We start from the raw sequence: 23,769 nt of genomic DNA on the forward strand, positions 1-23,769 counted from the left end.
GATGCCGCCAGTGTTAGGTACTATACAGCCTAATTTCAGGGACCTGGAAACCATTAATACATCTTTAGTCTTATTTCACCTGCTACCTATCATACCATCACCAATTATGAGCTACAATGTTGTCTCTTAAAACACGCAATAGTTTCAAGAAGTCAGCAAAATACAAAACAAATCACTGTTGTCCAAATAAAAAGCGTAAACTGTCTTGGGGGCGGGGAGGGGCAATTTTAAGAATTAACCTTTGTTCAGGAAGTAACATTGCTGTCAAAAGGGAAGACACTTGAGCCTGCTGCTTCCCCAGGTACAAAAGTCACACCACACACAGTCCAGGTAACTAGAAAGCTCCAACAACACTCCTATTTCAAGCCTATTTCATGGTATAGTAAGTGCACTAAATACAGAAACAAACATACATACATATGCCTTGTTGTCCCATATTGAATAGATAATAATAAAGGACTCTCTCAATGTGTTTCTCATCGTGTACTGAAAAAGCTCAATTTATGTGCATCATCAAAATGGATAAAATAACAGTGTATGCCGACACTGGTCTACAAATTTTTTTTAAGGTTTTTAAAATATTTTGTAATATGTAAAAAGCATTTTCCAAAGCAAACAAACAAAAAAGTAGGGGAGTGAAAAAAAGCCATACAATTTTGAGAATACACATCGATATCAAAATATCAGCAAGCCAACAAAACCAGCTAAATATGGTGTATTGCTGTACTCTCTAAACATGTTGCAGTCAGCTCACACTGCGGGATAGATATGTGTTTTCCACATCATAGGAAGACAGATAGTAAAGGGTGTGATAAAATAGAAAATACTCACTGTTAAAAGCAGTGCTAAACTATCATATTGCAACACCAAAGCTTGTCAGGTAAACACGGTCAATGTGGCGTTATTAATCAAAGGGATAACAAGCAGCTGAAGAACTGATTCTGTGCCAAAGCATAACACTCAAACGGGGAAGTGTTACCATTTCTGACATCCAGTCATTACAAAGGTGCTCACTGTTCAACACACACACACACAACTTCCACTGAAAGGGTCAGGGGATCCATCAGTGCTTGTCTAACTTATGTTCTCCATCATCTGAACCTGGATTGAAGGGTCCATCCCATGCCCAGAGACAGACACATGCATAATCATCCCACCTGAATGTACTCCATCAGGTGATTAGAATGGAGCGACGCAAGCTCAAATCTTTGCTTTACAATAGAAAAGGTCAAGGTGTAGGGATGATACCACATGGGACATACAAATGTCAAAATCCAATGTTTCCTCGAAAATTCTCAGTTGACATCAGTGCTTGATTTTTAAATGATGACTTTGACATTTGTTGGTGCAAAATTCGGAGGACTTGCCAGAAGTGAGAGAGTGGCAGGATGGATTATTGGACGTACTGAGTCATATCAGGTCCTTAAGGTAGAATGGCAAGTAAAGCACCCATAGTATCTCATCAGAATATCCTCACGTCACTACTTCACCCAAAGCTATCAGATTGCTATCTAGGTTATACACACAATATAAAATAGCTTCGGGATCTTTCATTTCTAAGCCAGCGAGTCATTAATTATTATGGACAAACACTGCAAATACAGCATAAATCAAATAATTATGGATTTTTCATTTGCTCAAATCATGAATATAACTGTGAATTCAAGTATCTACTTTAAATGTTAGAGCGAAAATATTATTCTCTGATTGCACACATTTTGATTTGAAATGACAGTAACACGATAATATTGAATCTTTCTCATTTATTTATTTAAAATCTTAAGCTAAACTAAAGAGACTTTTTCGAGCAGCCTAGGATTCAACACGACCAGTTATGGCTTTGTGTGGTGAGTCATGTTGGATTATAGACACTAAATACAAAGCGTTAATCATGCTGCTCGTTACTCCTCTAAATTTAGTTTTTCCTCTAGTTTCAATGAGAGCCTCGGAATCTCATTTGTGTGCCTTACAGCAACTAGGTTAGGTTGAATATTCCTGGAGTGCAAAAATACAATAGGGGAGTGAGAAGGGTTACAAGTTAAAGTGCAAGGCAATAGCTTTGAGCGACCAGGAATTAATTCATATACATTATAAGTGAATTTTCCTTTGCAGGTTTTCTGCTTAATAAAAGATTCTCTCTCCTCAATTTCTCTACAAAAGATAGTATTTTTCCTCTCTTTTCAGCTCTTTGATTCAAGCTAAAGTAGTAGCCAAAGACCCATGGCCTCCTTTATACTGGTGTTATCGCATTTGATTGTGCAGCAATGGTGCAACAAGCTTCACATAAAATCCATACTTCTGTCCGACGCTTTGCATTCACAAGTCCTATTTTAGACAGAACACTTCAAGTTTTCTTTATCAATTAGATGCCTCATTAGGTGTTATTGTAGCTGAATAATACATCATGAACTTAGAAATTTACCGCTGGAAAGTTCAAAACATTGTCACTTTTTGTGGCGATTCTGCTTATTGACTTCAGCGTTGTCCAAGCAGAACTGTAGGGAAAACAGTGAAATGTGATTAACAACTGATCATTAACTAACATTTTAGCTTATAAGACATTTGCTTATTGAAATGTAAAAAAAAAATCAGGACTTTTAAAAAAGGGAAAAAAAACAAAAGAAAATGAAATGAAGTTCAAAACAACATTGCACTACAGCACACATTGCAAAAATTCTGATTGCTCATGATCCAATTTGAAGTGTCAGGTTTGAAAATGACAGATGGCATCATTGCTTTGAGTATATAGATATATAGATATAGATATTGTTTATGTACACAGTACAGTATATCAATGAGAAATGTGAAACACTAGCTATCTTTAAATGACTTCACCATGCTAATAGAATATCCTTTTTAAAACCTCTAAAACACAACATGGAACTTGTAGAGAGAAGTACACTCCATTTGTTTTGAATACTATATCAGCTGAGAAAACGCTATCCGTGTAGATATCAGTATTTTATCACTCATTACTTCTGACACCACTGTTGTGAGTACAGAAACTGAAATGTGTGCCTTGAAAAGGAGACAAAGGTGGAATGGAGAAATAAAGCACTACTGTTACACGGGTACAGTTTAGAACAGCAGAGATGTTAACTATGGGTTTCGAAATCTGTACTAAACGTTTCACTTCTCAATGATTAATTTCTCTTTCTTCTCAGTGCCAAGTCCTTGTGGGGTTAGAAAGGCCTTTTTTCTTACTACAGTTAGCATCCTCTCTGGCTCCTGGGTCGACAAAGCAGAGCTACTCTGACAGCGCCAGCCGACTGGGTTTGCTCCGTCTGGCGGCGGGCGCGCCTGGCTGTCTGTTTTGGCCTGAATTATCACTGTCTGTTGGGTCGGAGATCTGGATGGGGGTCTGTGTCGGGCTCGAGGACGGGATGGGGTCGGGGGCTGAGTTTTGAGTGGTGGCGGGTGAGGGAGTTTTTGTTTCGAGAGGGGCAATCACCAGGGGGCGCTCTTTCGGCTTGCGACCCCTCTTCTTGCCAGCGGTGGTGCCGTTCCTCACCTCAGCTTTGATGGTTTGATGGTTCTCCGGTGGTTTGGGTTTGCTGTTGCAGACCATGTGACTGGCTTCAGCACGGAACCAGTTCTATGATCAATCAGTCAAACACAGTTACTGCTAGACATTCGTGACAGAGAGAGAAATTACAAACGACTGCATTTTTTTTAAGTTGTCAAAGCAACGTTTAACTTTTAATAACAAGATACAGATATGGGGAAAACACTGTGACAGAATTCTGCGCCCACCTGCGAGTGTGTCTTGCTGATGTGGTACTTGACGCCGCTCTCGGAGCTGAACTCTTTCTGACAGATCAGACAGGTGTACTTCCCAAGTTCTCCCCCGCTCTGCAGCACGCGCACACACACACACACACACACACGAGCCCGCAAACACACACACACACATACACACACAGAGACTTAAATGCTTCTTATTCGGCTCGGCAACACAGTAAATTTGAAGCCGTGACAATAACCCTGACTTTACAGCGCTGTTAGATTCTTGTGAATAATGATCTTCCCGGGTTTTCAGGTACCAAAGCCATCATACGCCGATGTACAGACATATTCTTCAGCGTTGCTTTTGTTCCGCATCATCGCACCTCCTATTCCATAGTACTCTGTACACTATTACTATTGATTTAAAGAATTTGTACGTATAAAGACAAATAGGAAAAACATGTCATGGTCGCTGATTTTGCTGGGATTGTTTTTCTGTGCTTTGTTGTTTGTGTCGATTCATTCTGACTCCAGATCTCCACCTATCAAGCCAACATCTGTAATCTTTGTGTCTGCTCTCCATCCCGATGTTCATGTGTTTGTTGAACATTTTTCCTTAAATCGATGGGGCAAAGTGACTGGGTCAGAACCATGTTTACACTCAGCAATCAGGTTGGGTGTGTGTGTTTGTACCTGGCTGCAGTTGGCCAGGTGGGCTTTCAGTCCTGACACGCTGGAGTAGACGGCGTCACAGCTCTGAAACAAAGCAACAGATGATCTGAGTTCATGTATTCTTTCAATTGAGTCAACAATTTTTCCTTTCTGTGTTTGTACCTCATTGATGCAGCAGATGAAGCCCTTCTCCTTCACTTGGTTCTTCCAGGTCTCCAGCAGCTCGGGGCTGAAGTTTGGGAGGCCCGGCCGAGTGTAGTTCAACTAAACAGTAGCAAAAGGAACATCTGTATTAGTATTCTATGGACTGTCTATGCATTTTTTACATACAGATTGGGTTTGAAGGTGCCACCATACAGTATGTGTGAGTTTGAGTGTCGTACTTCCATAGATCTGTGTGTCTGTGTGAGTACTTCAATACACATTCTCCTGATGCCTGTGTGAGTGTGTTTGTGTGTGTGGTATCTGCGCTCTGTCCTCACCCTCTTGCTGTCGGGCACCAGGTCATCCTTGATGCGGCGTTTGGTGCCCCAGTCCTTGGCTAGCTCGTCCTCTGCGATCTCCTGAAGGTGGAACACGGCCACCTGAGCTGAGCGGCGCCTCACTCTGCCGCTGGGGGTCCGGTCAAAGTCCTCGCCCAGGCTCTCGCTCTGTGTTGTTTTCGCTCCGCCTCGCTCCATCTCTTTCTCCCTCTCCTTCTCTCTCGCCCTCTCCTTCTCCTTAGGCTGGCTGGGCAGCGCTTTCTCCTGCCACACCCTCTCTGGCTGGCTTTGCTCCCTCTTGCCTGCTGACGGAGACTCCTCAGGGGCCACCTGGAGGAAAGGTGAGACTCACGTGAGGCATTTGCGCAAATATTTGGCTCCTTATGTACTATTGCTCTCTTCCTAGTCGTCTCACCCTTTCTTTGCCTGTGTTGTTGGCGTCGGGGGCGTCCTTGCTGTCGTTGGTGGTGGTGTGGGTTGGTAAGTGTTCAGTACGTACATGGTAGTCTTTGCCAGCCTTGGAGCGGTACGACTTTCCACAGTGCTGGCACACAAACACAGGCTTGTCGTCATCGGAGAAGTCTCTGCCACATCGCTTCTGGTGGTATTGATAACCCATCAGACTGGAGAAGTGGGCCGAGCAGCCCTGTGTTAGCGTGTGTGTGAGTGTGAGTGTGTGTGTGTGTGTGTGAGTGTGTGTGTGTGGGACAGAAATAAGACAGAAAGAAAACACACATTAAAACAGGATAGCGGGTAAGTAGAGCAGCAGAGCAGTGGTGGCTTCAATGGAACACAATCATCACATTTGGTCAATACTTTGTGGCTCCTGTTAAGAAGACTGACGAAAGAGGAAACGCTGCTCATTTTTCAGCGTGAAGAAATGTCACTCTGACTCTTTTTTTTCCTTTCTTCTTCTCCCCCCGCTGCTGCCCTCTTCCTCCCTGCATTTTGCACTCCGGTGTGAGTAATGGGAAGTGGAGTGTTGATGTGGTTTTGGGCAACATGTCAAGAAACAAGGCGAAAAGTGGGAGGAAGAGAGTGTGTGAGAGAGAAAGAGAGAGAGGTAAAGGGAGAGGCAGAGTGACAATGGAAAATGTGAACCGAAAAACGGCAAAGTCGGATAGTAGGGAAAGACACAGGAAAGGGAGAGCGGCTCTGTGAGAGAGAAAGGGTGCATACCTCACTGGGACACTTGATTCGTCCCATCTGTTTGAGCACTCGGCGTAGCCTCTCTCTCTCCTCCTGCCCGTCCCCAATCTGGCCTTCGCTCCCCGAGGCCTGTGCGGGAACAAAACGTGGTGTGTGTCATGTAAGCGTGCCCCAATCACCCCTGCTTCCTCTCCTTTCAGTCTTGGAGAAATTGTGATTGAAATGTGATTTGCATCTCAGGGGGGGAGTGTGTGCGCGTGCGGTGCCAGGATCATTAAACGGTTATCGCGGCGTTGCTGTTACTCCAGGCATGTTTATGACAACTGTCAAACTCGTGTTTTCACTGGAGTGTCGAGTCGGTGCCAAACCCCAGCCCGAGACCAGAACAACAGATGGTCAGGCTGCCAGGGAGAAAGGGATGTGAAGCAGTGAGGACTGACTGTGTGCGTGTATGATCTTTATTGGGAATCTCCAAGGAGTGAGCTTCATGTATTTTTCCATGTGTTACACCGACAATGGATTGAGATGTCTGAGAACACGACCCCAGAGCTGTGTGAAGGTTATGATGAGATACCATCAGAGCGCTTCTCCAGACCGGAGTAAATCGCGTCACGCTCCAGCCTTCAGGCAGGAGAACAGACAGTAGCTCAGCCCTTTGATTTGCCCTGGCAGGGGGGAAGAATCCATGAGACTCTATCCACATGTATTCTTATTGCCTCTATCAGGGAGGAAACGCCAGTGAGAGAGAGAGAGAGAGAGAGAGAGAGAGAGAGAGAGAGAGAGAGTGAGAGAGAGAACATGGGGTCGTATCACAGCTGCAAGTGCGTCAATCAAGGTCAAAGTCAGCGTGTGACCTCTGGCCTTCTGTTGGCCCGACTGTGCTCTGTGGCGGTGCCAGGTGACCACAGTCGTAATAAACGCGACCTCTGGTTTGCACGAAGATCTGACAGACACAGCAAAATGAAATCTATGCTTTGAAATAAGAAAGTAATAATATAACAGAGCGGTTCAAATAATCATCCTGCTGGGAAACTCAAAAGCCTCTGTAAAGGTCAAATGTCTGGATAATAAATAACAATATAACTAATACTATTAGCTTGATAAATATTTGTAAAGTTTTGTTTAATTTAGAGCAAGACCACAGGGTCAAACACACTGTGCTGGTCAAGAAAGGAAACAGAGGCGGCTTTTTCCTTTCATCATACGGTTGTAGGGAAGCGGCTGAGGAGCAGGATCTGGTGAAAGGTTCTAACACTGTGGTTTAAAACACTGAGTGCGCTGTTTGTTGCTCTGCTGGACTGGACGGCTGCCAGAAGGTCACACTGGAGCACAACAACACGCCCAGACTGAAGACAAATGGCTGTGTCAAACAATTTAGCTCAGCTACCACAGGCGGCAGAATCAACCTCGGAAAACAAGTCTTGGCACGTGTACATACAGCATACATGTGCGCATTAATATAAATAAATATACACACACACACACACAGGCACAAAACCGCAAATGCACAAAACCGCAAATGCACGCGCGTACTGCATGCGACAATGTTCGGCGCACGTACGTTCATTAATCTTTTATGATACATTCTGAAACGGGCAGCGTTGAATTATTCAGCAAACTTGGTAGGCGCACCGACGGCCTAATGCAGGAGTGTGGCGATAACATCTTAATAAAGCTCTTTGTTGTCATAGTTAAAGCAACGGTAGAAAAGGAACGCCGGCACTTCCAAGGGCAAGGAATACTCTTAACGCGAGCGCTTCAAGGACGAGCGTAACGTCACCAACTCATCTGCGTTACGCCACAATCATCCATTCTGAAATTTGACAGAGCGAATAAGGACACGTATATAACATTCATGTATTTTCTTACGCTTGGGTTGCACATCATGTTCTATAAGGGTAAACTACCTCGGCGAGCAGCTCATCCCTCACCAGAGCTGACGGCGGCGGTGAAAGCGGACACTGCCGGCGGCGTATGGCAGAGATCCATACATAGAGTCACAAGTGCCACTCTGACCTCTCCTCTGGTGTCTAGTAACTACCCTGTTCAGTAGGTCAGTGTGACGCCGGTGTAACTCTAGCTCTCAAACGAAACCTCCCCACCTGATCTCTGACCCCCTGCTGGGCGGCGAGGGGGCGACTGTTAATTACTGAAAATAAGGACAAACCTTGGCAAGTGTGTATATGTGTGTGTGTGTGTGTACCTTTGTGCTGTGTTCTGCCATGACGTGGTAGTTGAGACCGGCCTTAGACCGGAACTGCTTGTGGCACTGCTGGCACTTCAGAGCATCCTGGAGCTGCAGGGGTTGAAGATCAAAATGAGGCTCAAATAACATTTCTATGAAAGGAAACCAACAAGGAGGCCATTACTGCTGCCTTTACTCTTTATTGAGTCTATCAATGCAGCAATATTTCATCTGTAACCTAATAGTCTGTGTTATTAGTGGGCAATTCTTGTAAAAATGATATCATTGTGAGTTTATGAAGGACAAAGGTGATATCAGGTAACTTTGGGCACCAGCAGAAGCCAATTTAATACAGTGTTCCCTGTTTTTGTAGAAAGCAGCCTCGCCTCGGTATCGATTTGGAAGCAGAGGTGTTTTGATGGTGACTGACCCGGTGGTAATGTGCTGATTCTGTCATTGCTTAATGGCAGGCTGTCACTTTAATAGAGTCACATGGACCACTGGGCCAAGGAGGCATTAAAGTGGCCGTGGAAAGACTCTCAGAGGACTCGGAGGACCTCGCTGCAAGTAGTTGGAATCACTATTTCTACGCCTCTCCCCCTAACTCGTTTATTACTAATATTGACCGCAATTGAGTGTGATGTAAACAAACTGCGGCAGGTATACAGTATCCTTTCCCGTGGTGCATTTCAGCCGATATTAGCTTTCATATCGAAGCAGGTGAAGTAAAAGAGGATCACTGGAATAAAAATAAAAATGGTTGAAGCTACTACACTGATATATTACTTCTACATCCCTCCTTCTGATCAATATCTTTACAGTAAAGGCTCCCAAGGATCGGCACAATGGGGTCCCAGGGGAGAGGTGTCTAATATCAGTGAAGTCATTTCCATCTCTAAGGGGCTCTTGTTGTTGGAATACAAACGTGGGAATAAGAGATCTGGGCTCAGTGACAGGACTTCATTCCCAACCTGAGACAGAATTGTGTTGCGAAATGAGTAAACTGGTTTATGTTGATGGAACAATCTTGGCTTCTGCGGAGACATTATGAAGAGCGTTACTGGAAATCCATTACCGTTCCATTCAACACTTTAATGTAGATTCCACACGCGGTGTTAATCCAACTGGAGTGAAAGCAGAGGTCAGATCAGTTTTCATTTCTCCCCAATAGCTTGAGTGCAGCTCAAATCCAAAACACATGTGCCACTCAACTGCAATGCTATACAAAAATGTGAGTGGAACATATGGCGTATGGTTTGTGTGTGTGTGTGTGTGTGTGTGTGTGTGTGTGTGGGTGGGTGCTAACAAGCTTATGGAGGTTTAAGAAAGTCAAAAACGAGCAACTAAGGCTTTCCACACCTGAACGATGGAAAAAAAAAGGTAGTTTACTTATCTGATCAATCAAACATATGATCCTTGGTGTCTAGTGGACGGCTGTTCCCTCAAACTGACCTTCTGGCAGATTTCCATGTGTTTCTTGAGGCCGTGGACCGTCTTCCTGGTGACGATGGAGCAGGTGGGACAGACGACTTCGCCTCGCTCTGTGATGGAGCGCTGCCACTGGGTGTCGACCACAGGACCTGAGAAAGTCAATCGAACATAAGTGGTGCGACCTACAACTGGATGAATGATTTTTCACTCATTCTATAGTACAACATTAGGAATAATGCACACTGAGAGACACGTATTGGCACTCCAAGGTATGACAAAGCAGTATTCATCGTTTCCAGATACTTATAGCTAGGAATCAAACCTCAATACACTTAAAGTACCAACTAAATTGTGTTTGTAGCACTGAGTAATGAGTGATATAGGACAAATGATCATTATGGCCCTCGTACCAAAATCAAGGTATCACATTGGGGCATATATTAGAAAATATCTCCCGTAGTAACACGATGTCACAGTTATTTTACAGCGTGTGCTAACGTTTACGATAGGTAAATAAATGCAGTTGAATTATGTGTGCGTATGTGTGTGTGTGTGTGTGTGTTCCTTCACCAGAGCTGGTGGTGGCTGGCTCCTTCTTGGAGGACTGACTTTGATTACTTCTTCTCTGTGGCTCCTCGCTGAAGCCTCCCCCGTCTTGTCTCTTGGCGCGGCCCGCCTTCAGCTTCTCCTCCACCTTGCTCATACCTTAGTCACAAACACACACACGCGCGCACAAAGACAAGACACACACACCAGAGTGATGATAGTAATGAATACTCCCTGTTGAAGTTATTCAAGGTAAAGTGAGAGACGCGGGGCAGAGAGGGACGCGTGGAGGACAATGCTGAATAAGAGAAATACTAAAAAGGGAAAGTTGATACTGGGTATAAACGAGAAAACAAGGAGGCTAGGAGGAGATATAAAGAGTTATAAAGACAGACGGAGAGCAAGAGAGACAAAAGGCTGGACAAGTGAATATAAGTAGTCTATATTTATATATGTGTGTGTGTGTGTGTGCTATATGACTCACATTTCCAGCACATGAATGATAGCGAGAGAGAGAGTGAGAGGCTGAAAGAGCTGCTGTAACAGTGTGTGTGAACGCCATGCGAGGTGTGAGTCACTGATTCATTTAGCAGGATATGAAACACCTCTCCAGTAGCCACATTAACACAGTTTAAAAGGCCAGACCCATTGATCAGGAGCAGTGGGCATTCACAAACATTCAATGGCCAATCACATGAACAAGCAGAGTTTGACTGAATAATCACACACACACGCTCCATATCTTAAAGGCAGTGGGGCATGTATCCTTCCAAGGTTTCCATTATTCTGTAAATCATCCGTAGAAACTGAAGGCTCGCTGTTTGGTCAGCAATCGATGACAGATCAGGCAGCACATCATAGCTATTCTCTTCTTCATTACATCATTTATCCGCTTATTGATATCGCAACCACGGGAGACTGCGAGGTTTGTTTCATTCCTATGGGTGAGTTTTCACAGGCCTACCTTTCAACCCAAACGTCCCGGAGATGGAGGGCTGCTCGCCGGTGAATTTCTTAGGGGTTTTCTGCTTCCGTCCTGGCTCAAGAGGAAAACAGAGGAGAGAGGATGGTGAAACACGTGCAGTAAGGGCCAAACATGAGATTATGGAGCCTACAAGATATACTAATCTTACTGTGCCTCATTCGCTCCGGGTCTTCGTCTGGAAAAGGCGGAGGTAGACTGCCGTCACTATCGCTGCCGCCGGCATCGGACGACGTGCTCTGGGCCCGCTGGGACAGCGTCTGGACGGGCTGCGAATGGTGGATCTGCGGCGGAGGCTGGCCGTGCATGTGCTGTTTCCTCTCGCTCTTTTGGTGGGCCAGCTCGCCGTTGTGCGAGGGCGTGGACATCTCATGGGTCTTTTTCACTTTGAAGAACACTGGGGACGGGGGGCTATTCTCCATGGGCCTGAATGCAAACACAGAGGGAGAGCAGTTTGGGACAGTCAGCATTACGTCGTGAAGGTCAATACGTGTTTGAACTGCAGCTCAGAGTCTCCGTCACCTTTTCTTAGTACTGGTGTGGTACTTGACGTGGGTCTTGTGTAGCTTGGACTGCTCGTCCTTGGGCTCCATACCGACTCTGTCTGGGTGGTTCCACAGTTTGTGCTTCTGCAGGCGCACCTTTGTGGCGAACACTGCCTCGCAGTACGGGCAGCCATGACTCAGCTTCTCTGCTAAAGTGGCCTGACAAAGACACACATGTACCCGAGAAGAGGGCAGTTAGGGTTAATTCTCTACATGGTATCGGATAACAGTGGGTGAAGCATTCAGGAGATGAATCATAGTTTCCCGAACCGGCTCAAATAACCGCTGATTTATCGTTAATAATAATTAAAGGTTTTGGCTGTGAGCATCAAAAATACTAAATACTAAATACTAGACTAGACTCCACCATGAGGCTGATTTATCTAAAGAACCAAGGATCAACAGCAGGAGAGTGAGAGAGCGTACGGGTTAGCGACTCACCCCCTGGCAGCGTTGATAGTGGTACTTGACGCCATAGATGCTGGGAAACTCTAACCAGCAGCCTGAACACGGACACTTAACCCTTGAGCGGCGTTTAAATTCTTCCTTCCATTGTACTATCATATGAGCCTGGGCAGGAGAGAAGGAATCGAATACATTCACACAAGATGGCTACACTTGCAGTATACGTAGTTTGCCTTATTTAAATGGGAAAGACGCCTCCACTGTGCTGGGAAAATGAGGCCTGCTTCAAAGACCCGCTCGGTTCAAAGAGCTACTCACCGGAATGCTCCTCAATTCCTGCACGTCTGCTTTGGGGCGGCCTTTCTTCTTCCCCTCGGCAGGCTCATCACACACGGGACCTTGCAAAAAAACCACACAAAAGCTTCACATGATCACATCCATGGAAGGGAATCACTACTACAGCGGGGATCTATGACCATGACCTCCAACAACAGCAGGAAGGGTCTGGAGCTGCCATCCTGGGAGATTTCAAGATGCGACACAAACATGAGTCACTGAGTGTCACTATGACTCTATGAGTCACAGAGTCACAGTAATGGAGACTGTGTGTGTGTGTGCGAGAGAGGGGGTGGGGGGAGATAGAGGCCTTCTGCTGAGCCAAGTAGATCAGCTATAAATCGAGAGTGCCTGTGTGAACCTCTGACACAGCACACAGCAGACAGACTGCCTCAGCTCTCCCTCTCTGCTCTCAATCGCTCCCTCCCTCCATCACTCATACTTCCACATTCCCCTTTTCTCACCCTATCTCAAGCTTTCTCACATTCCATCCCTTTTCCCGCCCCGCACCCTTCCCGGTCTCCCTCCGTGTGAACCTGCGAGGACAGGCAGTGTGCTGGCTCGTTACGGCTGTGCCACAGCCAGACCCCTGCACTACAAACCGCTACTGAGAGCAGAAGAGGGGGAGAGAGCTGGGTAGGAGTGTGTTCATCCGGGTGAGAGGCAGGGAGAGAGGAAAGGGAGGGGGTGAGGGGAGAGAGGAGAGGAGTGCGGAGGAGAGTGAGTGACAGTGCTGCAGGTATGGCGTCACACTTCAGAGGGATACACCTTCACATGTGCTGTCATCATGTGAACACACAAAGGGAGCGACGCTGTGAAAACCTTTTCAGTCATATCCGATGCCAAAGTGAAACCCAGAGTCAAGTGGCGGTGACGGCCCTTTGTTGTGAGCGCTGTGCGGCAGGGGCTGCGCACACACACACACACTCAGGATCTATTCTGCTTGCGTGTCGTGAAGAACATGGCATGGCGTCTAGCAGGCGTCTTTCTTCTCCTACACACATGAACGCATGCCCACCGCAGCCTGTGTGTGTGCTGCCTCCTAAACTGGATCAGAGCACTCTGTGCGCTTAGCAGGATTATCAAAAGGTTAGAGGGTTTTTCATCAAATAAATGAACTGACTTGGTGCCAACGTGATACAAAAAGAGCTCGTGTTGGCAAAAGGATTTCATGCGACCCGGAAAGCAGACAGCTATCGTTTTAACGTGCAGTGAAGTTTGTGCTCTGATCTACAGAAACTCATAACCTGCATTGGCTTCATTTTCATTTTTTCTGCATCTGTGTTTTTATGACACAGTAGCAAAACTCTTCTCCTTCTTCTCTCTTATTCATGTGTGTGTTTTGTTATGGGCAGGAGTAGCTCAGGCATTGGTTGTAATCTGTTACTTCAGACACAATAATGAGGTAGAAAGAAAATAAGGCAAGGCTGAATGAGACTGAATGAGAAGTATGTGTGTTTGGAAATAGTTCACGACACCGAGTGTGAACACGCACCCGCACACAAACAGGAAGAGCGAAACCATTACTAGTGTGTGTGTGTGTGTGTGTTTGTGTGTGTGTGTGTGCTGCGTGTGCATGTATATGAGTGTATTAATATTCTCCAGGCGATGTAGTATTTCTCTATTAGCTGTCTGGGTAGCAGCTGGAGAGGTGATGCAGTTGGCGGCGCAGCTCCTGTGCTGAGGAGGAAATTGAGCATGCATTCTAATTCCTGTCTTAGAAAATAAAGGTCTCGTAAAAGGAAGGCATAATTAATGAATTCTGCTCTTGGGAAAGATATGTTCTTGTTGCTATGGGAATAAGATCCACTTGTCTTAGTTACCACTATCTGAGGCCTTTTTTCTCCTCCAGCAGGCAGAACAATTAAGCCCACATACGTTTGACTACGATACGAATAAGCATGTAAACACACAAGCCCAGACGATGAAGGTGCAGGTGTGAAAATGAATTTAGACAGCACAGCTCAATGCCTGATCTGCGGGAAAAACACACAAACACTCTTACACATTGCTTTGCTTTGAATGCTTGGATATGGGTCGTACACTGTGGCGCTTTGTGTACTTTGTACAACTTTAATGGCTGTGATTGTTCCAGCAATCACAGCCATTGTCTTGGTATGAAACAAGCGGAGCCATTGTGTCAAATCTCAACCGCAGCGCTCATGCACAGGCCTAGGGGACACAACAGCTGCTCAACTAATGTCCGAGTATGACAGCCGCCCAGCTGTCTGTGCAACTGTTGCTTCACAAGGGTTAATGAAGAGAGGAGAGGAGAGGAGAGGAGAGGAGAGGAGAGAAGAGAAGAGAAGAGAAGAGAAGAGAAGAGAAGAGAAGAGAAGAGAAGAGTGAGGAAGACCCAGGAGTGCTGGCAGCTGCCTGATGATCTCAAATAACCCCTAAGCTCTCCTAGCTACGCTTGCAACTGCTCCCCCTGAGTGCAAGGGCACACACATTGCGCACACCCAAACAGACACACACACACACACTTGTTAGAACAGAGAACAGTCATTTGTTTTCCTCGAAAAACACTCACACAGGATCCTTTGTCTCTGTCTGCACAGTATGGTTTGGACACCCTTTAGAAAGACGCCACACAAATACTAAGATGACATAGTATCCCTATTTCCTTCGATCAAGTGGCTTCATCTGGACGCGGGTCAGAGTAACACTAACAGTAACAGTAGCAGCGTCTCACTATCTGTTTAGGTGAGCTGGGTTCACTCACAGAGTCTGCAGCCACCGGGCTTCACCGTCGGCTCAATACCTCAATGCCTCTCACTTCACGGACTGAACTCTCTCCTTCCTCTTCCCTCTTTCAGATCTTCTCCTCTTTGGTGGCACGGCGGCTCACATGCAGATCCTGCGCTCATATTTCCTCTCTCTCTTACCCCTAAAACACACACACATACACACACCGTTGTACAAACCTCCCCCGTGGTATACGCACCTCTCTTCGAAGATGTCCCCATAATCCCCTGCCAGTCAGGCCCGACTCCAGACAGCGAGTAAGAGGAGGGAAAGTGGAGCAGCAGCGGCACACACACACACACTCTCACTACCCAGACACCGAAGGAAAACCAGACACTCACTGACTGAGGCTGCTTCTCACTCGACCCGACGCTCTTTGTTTTTCCTCTTCCCTCTCTCTCTTGCTCTCACTGCCCCCCCCCCCCCCCCCCCCCCCACCCCTTCTCACTTTCACTCCGTCTTTCCTCGCGTCTCTGAAACTTTGCTAGGTTTACATACACAGATGCAGAAGAATTACAGAGTAGTTTGTTGTGTGTCTATATTAGGGGTTCACAAGTAGACAAGCCTTTGTGTTTGGGGGTCTAAGCCAAGAAAACAGCCACAGCAACCACAGCTGTTATCCAAGTCTGAAGAAGACAATGGGAACTATTGCTACTATCATTTGTTACATATTTAATTATATATATTATAAATGACATCCTGAGCTTTCTTCAGATGAACATGAATAAAATAAACTGCCCGTCTCGATTTGCAGTGACTGGGAGAGTGAGCAGCCAAAACAAGGACTTTTCCTTTCATGGCACTGAGGAATCTGCACTGAAGGGCTGAATTCCCCACACAGATCTGTGGTGAAGTATCACTTTGCCAGCTCCATTAAACCACACTTAAACCAGTCAAATCAACAGACAGAGCCCGGACGCAGAGGAACCGGCTGTATAATCGGGTGACTCACAATACCTCAACAGTCTCTTTGGACCAGCATTGATTTTACAGCCTTCCACATCAGCTGCATGCTTGATATTATTGGAAACCTAATCTATCGCCTGATGCCCATTGGGCTTATAGCCGACGGTGTGTTTGGTGCCATCCAATCACAATAGCTTCGGATGACTGACCACATATGTGGCCAGTGAATTCTTGTGGGACCGGCCAGACTGGGCGAAAGCAAATCAAACGTTTTTTCAAATGTACTCAAGACTCACAAGACAGGAAATGAGAAAAAACATAAACTATTTACAGAGGAAGAAACATTGAGGAATACATATAAAGACGGTATATAAAGACATTTGTTTATGCAAGACTCCATCTACGTGTATATGAGCCAGACAGACAATGCCTGCTACAGACTGTTTGCAGCCTGCTCCTTATGGACAGTGACTCATCAAGACAATCTCCCTTTTCCCTTTCCTCCCTCTCATCTGCTATCCTCAAGCCTGCCAAATAAAGGTGTGACAAACATGACAAAGGACTCTCCTAAAACTAGATGCAGCATCAGGCAGAGAAAAGCACCAGGATTCAATTTCATCTCCAAAACAAACATTCTGTCATCGATTGCTCTTTATCAATCCCACCTTTTGGTATTTTGCCACTTTGTGAGACGAAGCGTCAGCAGGTGAGAAGTTGAAAATCGGGGGATCGATACGAGACACGGACAGAGAGAGGAGAGAGGTGCTGGGGGTACCGAGTGGGTTGGAGTAGGGAGGGGTGATGAGGCTGGAATGGAAGGTAGCATGAATAGTGAGGCCCAATGAATCACCGCTGCTGATAATACCGCCTAAAGAGTAAGGGATGGAGCATTACGGAGGAGGGAGGACGGGATGGAAAGGAGCAGCAGTATGCATACTGAATAAGAGACGGCGTGGGGAAGAGGGAAAGTGCAAGAAAGCACTCCGACGAGAGGAAGAGCGGTGGCTGGCCGAGAAACGCTGGGTCAGCAGATGGCATCGCGGGCAAGGGATGACGGCCCATGCTGTCACACTCGGGCTACGTCGCGGGAGAACACGTGAAGATGAAAGCAGAGCACAGTCGCACATTCTGTATTCACGCAGGGTCACATGCCGACAAACCTATGTGGACGGACAGAACCATCTGACCCACCCGCCCTGCGCTCAGACACTGCGGCAACTCCCTCCCCTTACACAGGGGGCGCCCGTGGGTCCTGGGAGCAGAGAGGATGCTGACACACACTTTCACACACGCAGCTAGACTCTAGAAATGTAAGCTTGTATCAGTGTTTTTTAACTGATACTGATACACTTTTAAATCTAAGTTTTGCGATGAGTCACTGGGCTCCAGCACTCTACAGACTACATACTGTACATATAAATACATCCCTATCTTTCTCTATAGCTTCATGACATAACAGTGGACACAGAAGGTGAAAAAAGAGCCTAATCAAGACGTCAACGTGAAAACAAGAAAGGGAGACAGCAAGAAAGTAACAGAGAGAAAAAGAGAACAAGTTCCCCATACGGACCACATGCTTTCCTGTGAGTTGTCTGGTGTGGCAGCCTGGCAGCTCAACCACACCACTTACAGAGCAGCTGAGACAGCCAATAAACCCAATTCACAGTCCTTGTTTCCATGTAGAAAAGCAAAGAGAAAACCACTGGTGAGGAACCAGTCCGGGCAGAAAACCTTCAAACGGGGATGTCGATCAATTAATGCGCCGATTGATGACACAAGCGGGGATCACGGAGTTAGAGCAAATGTTGAGAGTTAGGGAGTTTAGATGATGTGGTACCTGCTCGTCTGAGAGGGAGTGTTTGTATAATGGACACAGCCTGCACAGTAAAAGAGCTCCGCAGGGAGCCTTAGATATTGATGCCTTTGTTTGCTCAAACCCAGACTCGCGGCCCCCGTGGGAAGGCCGGCTAGCTCCAGGCTAATTATGATTAGCATCGGCGTATTTCTCCTCATCATTAGCCGTGGAGAGCTCAAGGAGGAACAGGCTAAAGATGCAAAATACAAGAAGAGGGCTCTGTAGATGGGAGTGTGAAACCCAGACAAGCGCTTTGTGAATATTCCACATTCTGCGTAGGAACTAGAGATTTGATGTGATTGTTTCCCTTTACAACATCGTCACACCAATTGCTCTGAAATGAAAATTCCTCATATATTTGTAGGCTCTATGTCATCTAAATGACTTCCTACTGTTGGTTCAGCCCAACATTTTCCTTAAAAGGGGTCTGAATGTTCTTAGGCAATCTTCAGACCTCATGATCACATAACCTCAGCCCACAATGTTACCAACTAAGCCTCTGTAAAGACGAGGGAAACCCCTGGTAATGTTCCAGATAATAGCGACGTTCCCGCCAAGCAAGACAATTCTTCAAGTACTACCTAACGGAATGTAGATTCTTATCCCGCGCAATCAAATCATGCTGGAAGCTGTCTGCAGCACAAAATCGTTTCCTGAGCCCAAACTTATACTGATTCTACGGAGACCGTTTAGTATAATGAGACGAGAACAGATGCAGAGCTAGAGAGAGAAAGCGAAACAGACACGGAAGGGTCTAATGTTACCAGAAAAAGCCCCGGAAAAACCAGCACCAAGCCACAACCTATATGGTAGACTTACCTCAACACACACTCACACGCATACACACACATCTCACCTGCATTACTCATTAGTGAACCTGATGGTGAGTTCCAAAGCTCTTTACCTCCATTGTAGACTTCAGTCTGAAAGGTTACAATCAACCCAGCACTCGTTTAAGGTGGAATGATTTATAAACACGTCTTCTTCTTTTTTTTAATCAAGCAATAATGTGTCAAAACCTATAAAACATCAGGCAGCCGCTGAGAAAAGCCTGTCACTCAAACGCTTTAGGCTCTGCTACAATAAATACATACCAGCTGGCAGGCGGTGAGTCTGTGCGGAGCTGCCGACCATCATAAGGTTCGGCAGATAATCATAAATTGGCGCAGAAATTAAAGCACTTTAATAAACGGCTTCAACTGTGAGGAAAGCTGTTCCACACGCGCCTCCACTGTCAGCTCTATATCGCTAAATAAGTGCTAAGTTTCTAGCCGCAGAAGTAAAAGTTAATGAGAAGCAAGGACATAGGCCCACGCTTAAGTACACACACACACACACACACACACACACACCAGAGGATTGAATATTAACATAGAGAGAAGGAGTGAAGCGCCTGAGTCCAGCAGCTATTTTGTAGCAACCAAAACAACTGGGTCATATGAGAACTGCACATTTCCAAGTCTGTCTGACTCTATTAACAAAGTCATAACGATGGGCCGCTTATTGGATTGAAACACAATTCCCAAGTCCAGCACTTTTCCATCTAGAATCTTCTGTCTCTCCGACCAGATGGCTTGGGTTTTCACTCATGTCGGTACTTGGTGCTGCTTGTCTGTTTGGTTGTCTCCCTGTAATGCAGTCGGAGGGGAAACCTTGTCGTTTCCAGGCCCTTCTGCGGGGACAGGGGGAGACTTGCATAGAGGCTGTGACTCCCAATAAACCAGGGCTCATTCAGAAAAGCAGCAGGGGAAGTTCACACATCTGACGTGACTGAATTGACTTCTGGCTACTTTATCCGTCACCATTTAGCCCACGAACGTAAGCAGCTAAAGCACAAAGGTCAAACTGCTGTGCACTGGGCACGTTTGAACAGCGCCCTGACAGTCGCAGACTCATAATAACACTCAGTCTACCCATTAAAGAAACAAACTGCACGAACTGTGCAAATATTTGTATAGCAACACGCATGCAAACAAGAGCTTAGTCTTAAACTGCAGCACCAACGGAGCTCATCCTGGAGTTATTAGTTGAGCATAAACAACATTATTCCACATTGAAAACAATTCCGCAGGATCACTCAGGACATTTAGATGCATGTTGACTCCCCATTCTACTCCATAAATCATTTTTTTCAAACATCATATGCACGTGTTGTAGTATGATGTACAGGAAAAGTGATTTTAAGTCAATTTGCTATTGGCTTAAAAAGAAAATCTCTTCCTGCATTGTCCTCAACTGTGATGGCTCCTAATCAGATTAAGTAATATGTGTATTTGCTGAACATAACCCTATTAATTCCATCCTCGTATCTGTTGGACCCCTCATATTAGCCTTAATCTGAGCGCAGAGAAGAATCTGTGTGTGGCGTGCATATGTAGACTTCCTGACTGCGTGTGTAGACGTGAAATCACACTCTTGTTTCCATCTAATGAAGTGTGGCGGCTAGTCACTCACCATGTTTGTTGTTGCTTTCAGGGCTTGGCGTGGTTTTGACAACCTCCTGGGGATGTCCATGTTTGGGGGTCCGGCCCCTTGGCAGTCCCGAAGAGGACAGCTTCCCAAGCCTGGGGCCACTTGGGCTCTCCATGCCTGCAGTGGAAGTGGAGTGGAGTGAGGGGGGGCAAACACACACAGGAGACATTGATAGCCAAAGGCAACATTAGGATGCTTTGTGCTGCTCATGAATCCTGTTCCATTGCTTGTCAAAACATTATTAGCAATGTCCACTGCATCGATAGCCTATGATGGCGTTCTCTCATTGTTGTACAATATGCTTTCTTCATGTGGGCCTCTGGTGGTATTGAACTGGAGGTTATTTGAGTTGAGGCCCACACATCATCTGGAGTGGTAATGAGGGTGCGACCTTCCATGTTTCATTTGAAAATCAATACCCTCACTTACACACTAAGTCCATGCTCTGGCCATTAGACTAAAGGTGAATCAAAGAGAGGGGAAGTGGCAGCGTAAAGCCATTACTTTTGGCCGATCGGCCTTCTGTCTATATTGGGAAAACCAGGGATGCATCTTACGATCGGGTCACGTGGCCAAAAGTGGAAATGTGTTCTCCAAATCAAAAGCGCATCCTCGTTTTCTTTGACGCCAAGGTTACAAAGCCCAGCCGCACACATACTCATCCTCAGCTCCATGCCTCCACTGACAGCAAGCCTATATATCAGAGATGCGCTCTGGGCATTAGGCCTCATTCCCCAACAGCATGGGACAGTCTAACGAATGAAGCCTGACAATCGCTAATTATGCTAAGTGGGACTGATTACGATCCAACATGCTTTCTCTTAGCACACATTCATGTCACTCTTCTAATGAATTACAACAGCACACAAAGGGTCACTCAGTGGAGGCCTCTCAGTATCCGTTTACACGCCATGCTATCCATCCCATACTGTGCAATGATGGCTCCTTCGTCACGGTGATAGTGCGCTCACACTGTGTCTTGTGATGTTGTTGTTAACATGTCGTAAATGAGCAGCCCTTTGGTTAAGAATGTAGAGGAAGTACAGGTTGTGGAAATGTAGCACACACACATTAGATGGCTTCCCTTCACCTACATGTCAAGTGGAGGGGATTGTTTACGTTGAGGGCTGAAACTAAAGACTTTCATTATCAGTTAATGAAATGCTGCCCAATGCGTAACATGCACATGTGAATGTTATGTGTAAGAAATGTTCTTAAAAAGTGTGAAATGCCTGTCATGACATTCTTGACTGAGAAGTAATTTGGTATCAAACTGAAGATATGAAACTGAGACGAAAATTTTCAATAAAAATACACCGAAACTGAAATAATTGATCATTAAAATAGCTGTCAAAAAATTATCTGTTGAGGGAGAAATCAATTAATTGTTTCGGCACTATTTCCACTCCTCAGCAAACAGTGTGTGTGAGTCTAAGGAGAAGTGTTTGAGAGGAGATTGGCACTTAACCACTTAAAATAGACGGATATAAAACAAATAGAGATATAAACACACAACTTCATGCTTAACGTCCCTTTGCATTAGTAACACACAACACTGAGGGATCCTTGTACATTTTCCTGTATCATGAATTTTAAAAAGATGACTACACACTTATAGAGCCAAACACAACACAAACTGATGATACCCACTCACACTAAACATCTTCTCCCAATCTGGTGCCAGATCAGCCTGGAAATAAGTGTTCAGCTCCACACGTGGCTCACTGCCATTGTGTGTGTTTGTGTGCGTGTGTATGTGTATGTGTGTGTGTGTGTCTGTCAACTAAACCGAGGTGACACACTTTACACTTTCCTGCTATATGACCAACATAACACACATATTAGTGGTCCACTTCTCGCTCCCGGTGGGCCACACCTACCTTAAGTGTGGAGCAGTCACCCCGCACCGGGGGGCCGGGTGGCCCCGGGTCACCCACGTGTGTGTCGGCTGGATGTCAGCAGACAGGCACCTTAGTGGGCGTTTTTCCCTCAAATGTTTATGTTACATGGCAGTCAACCTGCGGTGCGTCAAAGAGCGGTCAGCCCGGGGTCGGGGGCGGCCTGGGAGGCAGCGGGCAGCCGTCACCGTCGTCCTTCGCCCCGACGAGGTGGAGGAAAAAGCGGCGGAACCACAATTTAGTCCGACATGAAAAGGAATCCTGGAGACTTTCACCTTATTCCCAGTTTGCAGCCGCCTTGCCCCCCTCCTCTCCCGCATTAATATGTACACCACGAGGCACTTCTTCTTTCCACCGCCGTCTTCTCGCTAAGCACTCCAGAAATAGCACAAATAGCCACCAAACATATGTACGTCCCCGACTCCTTGAGGAGAAATATTAGAATACGGGATGGTTTATATAGGCAGTGAAGCAAAATGGCGACTTTATTACGAAGGAGGAGTAAAAAAAATCCCTGCGCTGGCTGGAGCTAAAGGGAGGCACAAAAATATGTTTAGTGCAGTAATTTCGACGACGGAGAGACAGTTGGTTAGAGTAAAAGAAGACGAAGCGACGGAAAATAAGATGAAGCTCCAAATGTCCGTCGGGTTCGCTCCTGTCCGCGGCTCCTCGCCTCGGGATTATTTCGCTTTTTTATACGGATATTATCTTGGCGGCCGTGTACAGTATTACAGTAATGTGTGTTGGGTCATGCGCGTATCCACTCCACCTTTGACAGTTGCAACTACAGTCTTGAGGCAACTTGCAAACTCTCGCGTTGTTATTATTATCATTATCGATATCGAGCGGATAATAATGGGGTTTCTCACCGATCAACTCGCCGCAAAGAAGATAAACAAAGAAGAAGAAGAAAAGAAATCGTCTCCTGCTGCTCTTCTTCCTACGTAGCGCCGCTCAGCCCTGACGAAAGGGGGTCAGGGTTTAAAATCCTTAAATCAACCTTAAGCCTTTTAATATTCATATTCTAACGCTAATTACAAATCCGGAGCATCATCTCACAAATATAAACACTGAATATTATTGTATTCCAGTTGTCATTGCCTCTCTGAAGGACTGTTAGTCAATATGCTTATAATGTGCTATTACAGCTGAACTATAAAAAAAAAATACTCATACACGACAACTATATTTAACAGATTTACATAGAATTAGATTTTTCATTTTCAAATTTGTAGTTGTAAACAAGGCTTTTGTAATCAACTACACCACCATCCCCAAATCCAAGATCAATAACAACTAAAGCTATTAAACCTATTGATGTGAATGGCAGCTGAACAACACATGTGACTACTCTGACATAATCAATACATTATTTGACGTTTAAATTACTGTTATTGCTGCATATCACCATATGTGCACACTTGGTAATGC

General features: G+C 45.7%; 1 protein-coding gene across 7 annotated transcripts; it reads right to left on the minus strand.

Annotated features, from left to right (window-relative positions):
* Positions 1-1,813: 1,813 nt before the first annotated feature.
* Positions 1,814-23,285, minus strand: znf512b (zinc finger protein 512B). Of its 7 annotated transcripts, none has more exons than XM_076166530.1 (18): positions 22,321-23,285; positions 20,423-20,557; positions 12,442-12,521; positions 12,160-12,288; positions 11,696-11,877; positions 11,325-11,599; positions 11,156-11,227; positions 10,216-10,350; positions 9,667-9,794; positions 8,233-8,325; positions 6,060-6,158; positions 5,296-5,526; positions 4,881-5,210; positions 4,561-4,662; positions 4,420-4,482; positions 3,754-3,852; positions 3,512-3,595; positions 1,814-2,495 (listed from the first exon to the last, which is right to left on the minus strand). In XM_076166530.1, the coding sequence occupies exons 2-18, from the start codon at positions 20,553-20,555 to the stop codon at positions 2,445-2,447; spliced, it is 2,286 nt and encodes a 761-aa protein (XP_076022645.1). In that variant the 5' UTR covers positions 20,556-20,557; positions 22,321-23,285; the 3' UTR covers positions 1,814-2,444. The 7 variants fall into 7 exon arrangements, with proteins under 7 accessions (XP_076022645.1, XP_076022643.1, XP_076022642.1 ...); XM_076166528.1 differs by having other exon boundaries at positions 1,814-3,595; positions 22,321-22,533; positions 23,208-23,278; XM_076166527.1 differs by having other exon boundaries at positions 1,814-3,595; positions 22,321-23,284.
* Positions 23,286-23,769: the final 484 nt, after the last annotated feature.

The sequence above is a fragment of the Genypterus blacodes genome, unplaced genomic scaffold (genome assembly GCF_046128005.1).
Source record: "Genypterus blacodes isolate CSIRO-AG114 ecotype Tasmania unplaced genomic scaffold, CSIRO-AGI_Gbla_v1 ptg000156l_1, whole genome shotgun sequence".
NCBI lineage: Eukaryota > Metazoa > Chordata > Actinopteri > Ophidiiformes > Ophidiidae > Genypterus > Genypterus blacodes.